At 41.5% G+C, this 11125-nt stretch overlaps 2 protein-coding genes across 2 annotated transcripts in view; both read left to right on the top strand.

Annotated features, from left to right (window-relative positions):
* LOC118416291 (immunoglobulin superfamily containing leucine-rich repeat protein-like) overlaps positions 1-2943 on the top strand; it is a gene marked incomplete at its 5' end in the record, with an annotated part of 6408 nt that extends 3465 nt beyond the window's left edge. The window contains 4 exons of the mRNA XM_035821380.1: positions 514-674; positions 1017-1255; positions 1322-1426; positions 2138-2943. Coding sequence (XP_035677273.1) covers positions 514-674; positions 1017-1255; positions 1322-1426; positions 2138-2943 — 1311 coding nt within the window. The remainder of the gene's footprint in view (positions 1-513; positions 675-1016; positions 1256-1321; positions 1427-2137) is intronic.
* Positions 2944-5439: 2496 nt separating this feature from the next.
* Positions 5440-7025, top strand: LOC118416290 (leucine-rich repeat-containing protein 15-like). Its single transcript, XM_035821378.1, has 2 exons — positions 5440-6812; positions 7001-7025. The coding sequence occupies exons 1-2, from the start codon at positions 5449-5451 to the stop codon at positions 7023-7025; spliced, it is 1389 nt and encodes a 462-aa protein (XP_035677271.1). The 5' UTR covers positions 5440-5448.
* The last annotated feature ends 4100 nt before the right edge of the window (positions 7026-11125 follow it).

Raw genomic sequence — 11125 nt, 5'->3', positions numbered from 1 at the left:
ATGCTGTACTATGCTCATTCGAGCCCATAACACTGAGGAAGCCACACGGCGAAACATGTTTGTTGTGTGTTGGTTCGAATAAAGTTCCTAAACGGGGAACATGCGGCTCCAGCGTCTTTTCTGAAGATGTGGCGTAAGTGTGAACGGTTGGCTGAGGTCTCCTTCTCCACATATATCTACATTGTTTATATTGTTACATTACATTAGATTAGATTAGTTGTTAGATATTTGCAATAGTATATATTTCTACTCCCGTGTATATTCAGATTGCCATACATTGTACCTGTTCTATGTTCTAGGCTTTTGATACATTATTTCTCTCGTTATCAGGACATATTGCCACACAAGGCTTTATTCTGTAAAATGCATTTTTGTTTGAAGAGTCTAATAGTGAAGGACGTATAGTGCCCCTATGTTGTACTTGTGACCTTCTTCCTGCACTAGGGCACATAGATCAGAATGGGCGATGAGATGCTGCCAAAGATGCTGTTATCCCTTCTGATCATCCTGAAGGTGTTTGGATCAACAGAAGCTTCCTGCAGCATTTCTGGTTCCTATGCTGACTGCTACTACATGGACCTGACCAGCGTTCCCCAGGACCTGCCGGCAAACATCACTACCCTTGATTTGAAAAGGAATCTAATCACGACATTAAGTCAGTCTGATTTCCAATCGTATGGGAGCTTGACACACCTAGACTTAAGTCGCAATCATATTGACAAAATCAATGGCCAAGCATTCTATTATTTGTCAGATTTGATCAATTTGGATCTTAAAGAGAACAGCCTGTCCAACGTCAGTGCTGACATGTTTACAGGGCTGGGGAACCTGGAGTACCTTAGCTTATATCTTAATGAGATCAATAATATTCAGGCTGGAACTTTCAATTCAACGCCACAACTTAGAGACTTATACATGGGTAATAACAAATTAACAAACCTCAGTCCTGACATGTTCACATGGCTGGGAAATTTGCAGAAACTTGGGCTGCATGACAACAAATTATCAAACCTCAGTCCTAACATGTTCTATCGGCTGAACAACTTGCAGAAACTTTGGCTGGATGGGAACACATTAACAGACCTCAGTTCTGACATGTTTACAGGGCTGGAAAACTTGCAGGTACTGACATTGCACGATAATGATATTAATGATATCCAGGCTGGAACTTTCAACTCAACAACACAATTGGAATATTTGACACTTTATCATAACAAGTTAACAAACCTCAGAACTGACATGTTTAGAGGACTGGGTAATCTGCAGACCATTTCTTTGCACAATAACGAGATCAGTGATATTCAGGCTGGAACATTCACTTCAACACCACAACTGGGAATCCTGAACCTGGAAAACAACAAGTTAACAAGCCTCAGATCTGGCATGTTTACAGGGCTGGGGAACGTGCAGCATCTTGATCTGCGTAGTAATGAGATTAATGATATTGAGGCTGAGACTTTCATTTCAACACCACGCCTGGAATACTTGTTCCTGAATGGGAACAAGTTAACACACCTCAGATCTGGCATGTTTACAGGTCTGGGAAACTTGCAGCGTCTTGGGCTGCAACATAATGAGATTAAGGACATTCAGGCTAGGACTTTCAATTCAACATTACTACTGGAGATATTGAAAATACATAACACTAAGTTAACAAGCCTCAGGTCTGGCATGTTTACAGGGCTGAGAAACTTGCAGCATTTTCAGCTGCAACATAATGAGATTAATGATATTCAGGCAGGGACTTTCATTTCAACATTACAACTGAGAGACTTGTTCATGGATGATAACAAGTTGACAAACCTCAGATCTGACATGTTCATAGGGCTGGAAAACTTGGAGCGTCTTCAGCTGCAAAGAAATGGGATCCGTGACATTCAGGCTGGGACTTTCATTTCAACACCACGACTGGAATTTTTGTACTTGGGTGGGAACAAGATAGCACACCTCACATCCGACATGTTTACAGGGCTGGGAAACTTGCAGGAGCTTTGGCTGTTTGATAATTGTATAAGGGACATTCAGGCTGGGACTTTCAATTCAACATCACAACTGACTAAGCTGTTGTTAGATCAGAATAGACTTGCAGTGCTAAACGCAGAGATGTTTGCAATACTATCATCAATCTCTTATGTAGATATCAGCAACAACCCCTGGCAGTGTGACTGTAGGATGGTTCCATTCAGGCAGATGATGAGTGGGTCGACTCCTTGGTGGTCTGATTCATTCGAAAACCAAATCACATGTGACGGACCTATCAGTAGAAACTTACGCGGACAAAAGCTTGAAGATATGCGTATTGAAGATCTGATCTGTGAAGAGCCAACAATAGTGAGCTTTGGGAAGAGTGACAATAACACAGTGGTAGAGGGAGAGACACTCTATTTGGTTTGCGAAGCTTCAGGAATCCCCACACCAGACATCACAGTCACCCTCCCATTTGGACTGAATACAACTGCTGAGTCAGGTGGGAGGGTGACTGTGGATGTGAATGGTACCATCACCATCAACAATGTCACTGCAGCAGCGGATGCTGGTCTGTATGTCTGCATTGCAACAAGTCCTGTTGGCTCAACGTTTGCCTCACTGGTTGTAAATGTCCATCTGAAAGTGACCACAACTGGTACAATGGCAAGAGCGACTTCACTCCTTCCTATGGCTGACCCCTCTAAGAAACCAGACATCAGGAGTTCCGATGAGTCTACTCCCACTCTGTCCATACCTGTGCTCGTTGGCTCTGTGTGTGGCGCATTAGGAGTGACTCTCCTTGTTGGCACCATCATTCTCACAATCTGGTGCAAGAGGAAGGCCCAGAACCCTTCCTCCGGCCCACCCAATCCTGTCGTTTTCAGTAGCGCAGCAGCTAGTGTCACGATCACTGGGCATGATCAGACAGGGCAGGGTGGGACACAGGCCACAAGTGAATCCTTGAAAGATGCCTGAAACTCAAAACATGTCCCTGGACACACTGATGCTTAAATTTGTACAGTACTTCATAAATAACCCTATTAAAACATTTAAAACCTAAGTTATATCAATATTCCACCTAGACACGGAATACAGTATATAGTGTCAAAAACTACAAACGTGAGTTTCTGTAAGGTGTAACTTGCCCTAATCTTTTTAATGTTGAATTTTGTAAATGATTCCAAAATGGATTTGCGTTTTTAATACAATATAAAACATTTTAAAGACAACTGACAATTTTCTTTAAGTAAGTCAAGACAGTTTTTAAGCAAGTCAAGACAGTCTTTTAAAGACAGAATTTGTCATATTGTATTACTACAGCAAAACAAAATACATGCACAACAATCCTGTTCATAGTATAATTTGAAGTTTCGATAGGCATCACTGGCTTTATTTGATGGACAGGATCTTCTGCACACTCATATCTAATGCGCTTGAGCAAAAACACTAATAGGCTTAATCCAAATATTTATATTCTTACATTTTTAGTGCTGAAAACATTGTTTCAAGGAAAATATTAGAAGTTGCTTGCATATGTAACATAAAGGTTAACTTACGCTTCTACTGAAATACCTTTGTCAATGCTAATATGTTAAAGACATGTACAAATGAGTTGTCAACGCATGCCTAACGTTTTGACACTTTTGTACATCATGAATCAAGAATTGATGTTACAAGCCTGTATGGCTTTGCTTTTATCTAATAAACTCCATAATTGGACAGTTATCTGCATTGGCGATGTGTATGGTGTTGAGTGTGCATAGAATGTGTATAGTGATATATATGCAGTTTGTTGCATGCCTCAAGCGTCACACAGCGAAGTCAAATTGTACTGCTTGCTAGCCCCGCCCACCGAATCAACGGAATTTATTCCAAATATGGGAGCAGTTGCGAGGCGTTACAGCTTGCTCCACAAACATATTACAGACAACAACACGCCCGCTTGTTAGGGATGCAGCTGCGTGTTCCTGCATCAAGTCAGCTGATATGACATACCATACTAGCTTTGTACGCACGCAAGCAGTTAGCTATGTAAATATCTTATATTTTCATCAAGCATCTCGTCACATGATAGCCCTGAAGTACCTTATTCCAAGCTGTATGACTAAATTTCTGAGGAATTCGTACAAAATTTGAATTTTGATATTCATTTCTCAGTCAATTTTAGACATTGTCACCCTTAATTTTCAAGAAACAAAGCCGTTAAACGGTACATGTAGTATGACTGGGTTGGGGATGAGAGCCACTGTTTTGGCATATAAACGCCATTCTTGTGACCGTCCCGTCCGAAGTTCCTCGGGACTTCCTCTGCACTGGAAGTGTTGCACGGCAGCCCAGGCCAATTCGTGTTCGAATTTTTACGGTGTGATATTCAGTTACCTATCTCGGTCACGCTAACAATAAATCAGAAAGATCGGATATTAAACTAAAAAAGATCGCCTTTCAGAAAAAAAGTTAATTAGCGGGACCGAACTTGTAAAACACACCTGTTCGTCCTGTTCCACGGTTAGCCCTTGGCAATAGCCTATGGCTTGTTGGGCAGCCCTGACTGTCTGTAAACAGCCCAAAGAATAAATAAATAAATAATTAAACACACCTGTGGCCAGTCATATTTTTTGCCGAGCAAGCTGACATTGCAGCTCAAGAGAGCTTTTCTTCTGCAGACGCACTTGAATGTTTCTGTCGGTACATTTCTTCAGGACGCTGTATCTGGGTAAGTGTTTTATCACTGTCTTGTGTCTGGCGCTCTTCTGCTTGTAAAGGATCCAGATGAATTGAGCAAAGGTGACCCCTTTTGGGAGATTAACTTGTAAATTTCTGTGAAAGTCTGATATTCTGCCCTGAATCAAGACTTCCAAGTAGCAACTTGCTAGATATTGTGTTCTTGACTAATCACATCATTCTGATGACTGAAAACATAATTTTATGTGTAAGGTCATTCTCATATACGAAGGAACTGAACACAATGTAGATCAATACAATGTATACTATGACATGCTAGTGGTGAGAGTACTGAATAGTGGTACCAACTCAGCAGTACATGTACATCTTTGTTTGTGGTTTCCTTCTCTTCCATCCCTGACATGCTTGTGGTGAGAGTACTGAATATTGGTACCAACTTAATACCAACTAAGTAGTACATGTACATCTTTGTTTTGTCATGAAGTCCAGGAAGATTAATGCCGTGCCATATGGCACGTCACTAACGGATTTTCAAATAAAGTCTCAAAGTATAATTTTAAAACAGCGAAAACAGATACAAGTTAGATTGCTGAGGAGCAATCTGAATTAACTCTTGTCTGAAATTTGTTAGGACTTTTTGACAAGGAAGGTCTATAGCTAAATATTACGCTGCTGTCAGCTATCAGAAAATAAAGGCACTTATTTTAGAAAAATAACTTTTGTTTCGAATGTCTAAAAAGAATTTATAGTATTCATTAGTTACATGTTTACCTCCCTGCATCAGAACATAGAGGAAGTATGGGTGGAAAGCTGCTAGCGTCCCTGTTGTTCCTTTTGATCATCCTGAAGGTGTTTGGATCAACCGACCCGGACTGCGACATATCTGAAGATGGTTCTACTGTTACCTGCCGGAACGAGAACCTCACCAGTGTTGCTCAGACCATGCTGGCAAACCTGCCAGCAGGCCTGGCAGCAGGCATCACCCACCTTGATTTTCGGCAAAATATAATGCCCACAACATTAGATCGGTCTTTTTTGTCACATGCACGTACACAGTTTGTTAGCTTGGTACATCTAGAGCTAGCATTCAATGGTATTGCCAAAATCAATAGAAACGCATTCTATAACTTGCCAGATCTGACATATTTGGGTCTTTCTGAGAACCGCCTATCCAACCTTAGTGCTGACATGTTTACAGGGCTGGGAAACTTACAGGACCTTAGGCTGCACAGTAATGACATCAGTTATATTCAGGCTGGAACTTTCAATTCAACACCACAACTGACCTCCTTGCACCTTCACATGAACGAGTTACAGAACCTCAGATCTGGCATGTTCACAGGGCTGGGAAACTTGCAGGAGCTTACGCTGTACAGTAATGACATCAGTGATATTCAGGCTGGAACTTTCAATTCAACACCACAACTGACCCTCTTGCGACTGGTTGAGAACAAATTAGCAAACCTCAGATCTGACATGTTCACAGGGCTGGGAAACTTGCAGTGGCTTGAGCTGCAACATAATGTGATAGACAACATTCAGCCTGGAACTTTCAAGTCAACACCACAACTGACAGACTTGTGGCTGTATGATAACAAGTTAACAAACCTCAGATCTGACATGTTCACAGGGCTGGGAAACTTGCAGGAACTTTACCTGTACAATAATGAGATCAGTGATATTCAGGCTGGAACTTTCAATTCAACACCGCAACTGACAGACTTGAGGCTGTATGATAACAAGTTAACAAACCTCAGATCTGACATGTTCACAGGGCTTAGAAACTTGCAGGAACTTTACCTGTACAATAATGAGATCAGTGATATTCAGGCTGGAACTTTCAATTCAACACCACAACTGACAGACTTGAGGCTGTATGATAACAAGTTAACAAACCTCAGATCTGACATGTTCACAGGGCTGGGAAACTTGCAGGAGCTTACGCTGTACAGTAATGACATCAGTGATATTCAGGCTGGAACTTTCAATTCAACACCACAACTGCCAGACTTGAGGCTGTATAATAACAAGTTAACAAACCTCACATCTGGCATGTTTACAGGGCTGGGAAACTTGCAGACACTTGAGCTGTACAATAATGAGATCAGTGATATTCAGGGTAGAACTTTCAATTCAACACCACAACTGACAGACTTGAGGCTGTATAATAACAAGTTAACAAACCTCAGATCTGACATGTTCACAGGGCTGGGAAACTTGCAGACACTTGAGCTGGACAATAATGAGATCAGTGATATTCAGGGTAGAACTTTCAATTCAACACCACAACTGACCACCTTGCACCTGCACTTTAACAAGTTAACAAACCTCAGATCTGACATGTTCACAGGGCTGGGAAACTTGCAGACATTTGAGCTGTACAATAATGAGATCAGTGATATTCAGATTGGAACTTTTAGTCCAACGAAACAACTTCGCAAGTTCAGGCTGAATCAGAATAGAATTGAAGTCCTTCACGCAGATATGTTTACAGTACTGTCATCAATCTCTGATGTAGATATCAACAACAACCCCTGGCAGTGTGACTGTAGGATGGTTCCCTTCAGGCAACTGATCAGTGGGTCGATTCCTTGGTGGTCTGATTCATTTGAAAACCAAATCACATGTGACGGACCTATCAACAGAAACTTACGCGGACAAAAGCTTAAAAATCTGCGTATTGAAGATTTGATCTGTGAAGAGCCAGCAATAGTGAGGTTTGGGAAGGGTGACAATAACACAATAGTAGAGGGGGAGACACTCCATTTGGTCTGTGAAGCTTCAGGAATCCCCACACCAGACATCACAGTCACCCTCCCATCTGGACTGAATGCAACTGTTGAGTCAGGTGGGAGGGTGACTGTGGAGGTGGATGGTACCATCGCCATAACCAATGTTACTGCAGCAGCAGATGCTGGCCTGTATCTCTGCATTGCAACAAGTCCTGTTGGCTCAACGTTTGCCTCACTGATCATTTATGTCCACGAAGTGACCACAACTGGTACAATGGCAAGAGCGACTTCACCCCTTCCTATGGCTGTCCCCTCTAACAAACCAGACACTAGGAGTTCCCATGAATCTGCTCCCACTCTGTCCATACCTGTGCTCGTTGGCTCTGTGTGTGGCGCATTAGGAGTTACTCTCCTTGTCGGCACCATCATTCTCATAATCTGGTGCAAGAGCAAGACCCAGAACCCTCCCTCAGGCCCACCCAATCCAGTCGTTTTCAGTAGCGCAGCAGCTAATGTCACGATCACTGGGCATGATCAGACAGGGCAGGGTGGGGCCCAGGCCGCAAGTGAATCCTTGAAAGATGCCTGAAACTCAAAACATGTCCCTGGACACACTGATGCTTAAATTTGTACGTGACTTCATAAATAACCCTATTAAAACATTTAAAACCTAAGTTATATCAAGATTCCACCTAGACACGGAATACAGTATATAGTGTCAAAAACTACAAACGTGAGTTTCTGTAAGGTGTAGTTTGCCCTAATCTTTGTGATGTTGAATTTTGTAAATAATTCCAAAATGGATTTGCGTTTTTAATACAATATAAAACATTTTAAGGACAACTGACAATTTTCTTTAAGTAAGTCAAGACAGTTTTTAAGCAAGTCAAGACAGTCTTTTAAAGACAGAATTTGTCATATTGTATTACTACATCAAAACAAAATACATGCACAACAATCCTGTTCATAGTGTAATTTGAAGTTTCGCTAGGCATCACTGGCTTTATTTGATGGGCAGGATCTTCTGAACACTCACATCTAATGCGCTCGAGCAAAAACACTAATAGGCTTAATCCAAATATTTATATTCTTACATTTTTAAGTGCTGAAAACATTGTTTCAAGGAAAATGTAAGAAGTTGCTTGCATATGTAACATAAAGGTTAACTTACGCTTCTACTGAAATACCTTTGTCAATGCTAATATGTTAAAGACATGTACAAATGAGTTGTCAACGCATGCCTGACGTTTTGACACTTTTGTACATCATGAATCAAGAATTGATGTTACAAGCCTGTATGGCTTTGCTTGTATCTAATAAAGTCCATAATTGGACAGTTATCTGCATTGGCGATGTGTATGGTGTTGAGTGTGCATAGAATGTGTATAGTGATATATATGCAGTTTGTTGCAAGCCTCAAGCGTCACACAGCGAAGTCAATTTGTACTGCTTGCTAGCCCCGCCCACCGAATCAACGGAATTTATTCCAAATATGGGAGCAGTTGCGAGGCGTTACAGCTTGCTCCACAAACATATTACAGACAACAACACGCCCGCTTTTCAGGGATGCAGCTGCGTGTTCCTGCATCAAGTCAGCTGATATGACATACCATACAAGCTTTGTAAGCACGCAAGCAGTTAGCTATGTAAATATCTTATATTTTCATCAAGCATCTCGTCACATGATAGCCCTGAAGTACCTTATTCCAAGCTGTATGACTAAATTTCTGAGGAATTCGTACAAAATTTAAATTTTGATATTCAATTCTCAGTCAATCTTTGACAATGTCACCCTTAATTTTCAAGAAACAAAGCCGTTAAACGGTACATGTAGTATGACTGGGGTGAAGATGGGGGCCACTGCTTTGGCATATAAACGCCATTCTTGTGACCGTCCCGTCCGAATCTCCTCGGGACTTCCTCTGCACTGGGAGTGTTGCACGCACGGCCGCCTAGGCCAATTCGTGTTCGAATTTTTACGGTGTGATATTCGGTTACCTATCTTAAGGCACGCTAACAATAAATCAGAAAGATCGGATATTAAACAAAAAAAGATCGCCTTTCAGAAAAAAAGTTAATTAGCGGGACCGGACTTGTAAAACACACCTGTTCGTCCTGTTCAACGGTTAGCCCTTGGCAATAGCCTATGGCTTGTTGGGCAGCCCTGACTGTCTGTAAACAGCCGAACGAATAAATAAATAGATAATTAAACACACCTGTGGCCAGTCATATTTTTTGCCGAGCTAGCTGACATTGGAGCTCAAGAGAGTTTTTCTTCTGCAGACGCACTTGAATGTTTCTGTCGGTACATTTCTTCAGGACGCTGTCTCTGGGTAAGTGTTTTATCATTGTCTTGTGTCTGGGGCTCTTCTGCTTGTAAATGATCCAGATGAATTGAGCAAAGGTGGCCCCTTTTGGAAGATTAACTTGTAAATTTCTGTGAAAGTCTGATATTCTGCCCTGAATCAAGACTTCCAAGTGGCAACTTGCTAGATATTGTGTGATTGACTAATTACACCATTCTGATGACTGAAAACATATGTGTAAGGTCATCTCATATACGAAGGAACTGAACACAATGTAGATCAATACAATATATACTATGACATGCTAGTGGTGAGAGTACTGATCATGAATAGCGGTACCTACTAAGCAGTACATATACATCTTTGTTTTGTGTTGAAGTCCAGGAAGATTAATGCCATGGCGTGCCCTAGAGCACGTCCCTTATACCCCCCTCACATATAGCGAAAATCGATCGGACGACGAGTGTGCGAGCTCTAAATTACGAGGAGGCATGACCCTGATGCCGACAAAGAAATGGCAGAGTTCCCCCCTTCCCCCCTTCCTCCCCCCGTCAGGTCATGCTTCTTTGTAATTTACAACTCGCAGACTCGTCGTCCCATCGATTTTTGCTACATGTGACGGGGGTATTATGGATTTTCAACGAACGCGAGCCGTAGCGAAGTCAAATTGTACTTCTTGCTAAAGAAAAAAGCACCACGCTTAAGCTTCGTGTTTATTTTCAGATTCGACGAAGTTACCTTTAAATTACCTTATAGGGTTGATCCTTTCAATTGGGGCGATGGATATTTGACGTTTGCGTGTCTATCCCTATTCAAGTTTAGAAGCAAAACGCTAATCAATTTAGTACACCAATAGCAATGGAAGATATCGATGTATTCACTCAAACAATCTGGCCACCGTGGCACCAAGTTGACTACAGCTGTACATACAAGAACAATGATGTTGTTGTCAATCTTGGTTAATGAGATTAATTGTAAAATGTGATTAGACATGGCTTCTGGAATGTTACAAAGATTGGTACCAATACAAAGTAAAGTTGCCATATGAACTGTACAGTAGCTTTTTCTTGGTACTATGATAAGATATGATTCGATACAGAAACTTGGCCTCAGAATTGCACAGTGCATTATGGCACTCTCCGAGAAGATACATGAAGCCTCTCGCAATGTGCCCGAGCTGGGCTAAGAACCCCGAAACACTGTATTAAAGAAATTTACTGTTAGTATTACAGAAATGTAATCCGAATGTCTCGGCAGTTGGGTTGTGTTACAGCTTGCGCCACAAACATATCACTAAAAAAAAAACAGCAGCTTTGCGGGCATGCAGCTGAGTGTTCCTGCTGATATGACATACCATACTAGCTTTTTAGACACGCCACAGGAGCTAGCAATATGCATATCTTATATTTTCATTAAACATCCTGTAACATGATAACC

This window comes from Branchiostoma floridae, chromosome 5 (assembly GCF_000003815.2).
Source record: "Branchiostoma floridae strain S238N-H82 chromosome 5, Bfl_VNyyK, whole genome shotgun sequence".
Taxonomy (NCBI): domain Eukaryota; kingdom Metazoa; phylum Chordata; class Leptocardii; order Amphioxiformes; family Branchiostomatidae; genus Branchiostoma; species Branchiostoma floridae.
This window is presented reverse-complemented; position numbering and strand designations above follow the sequence as displayed.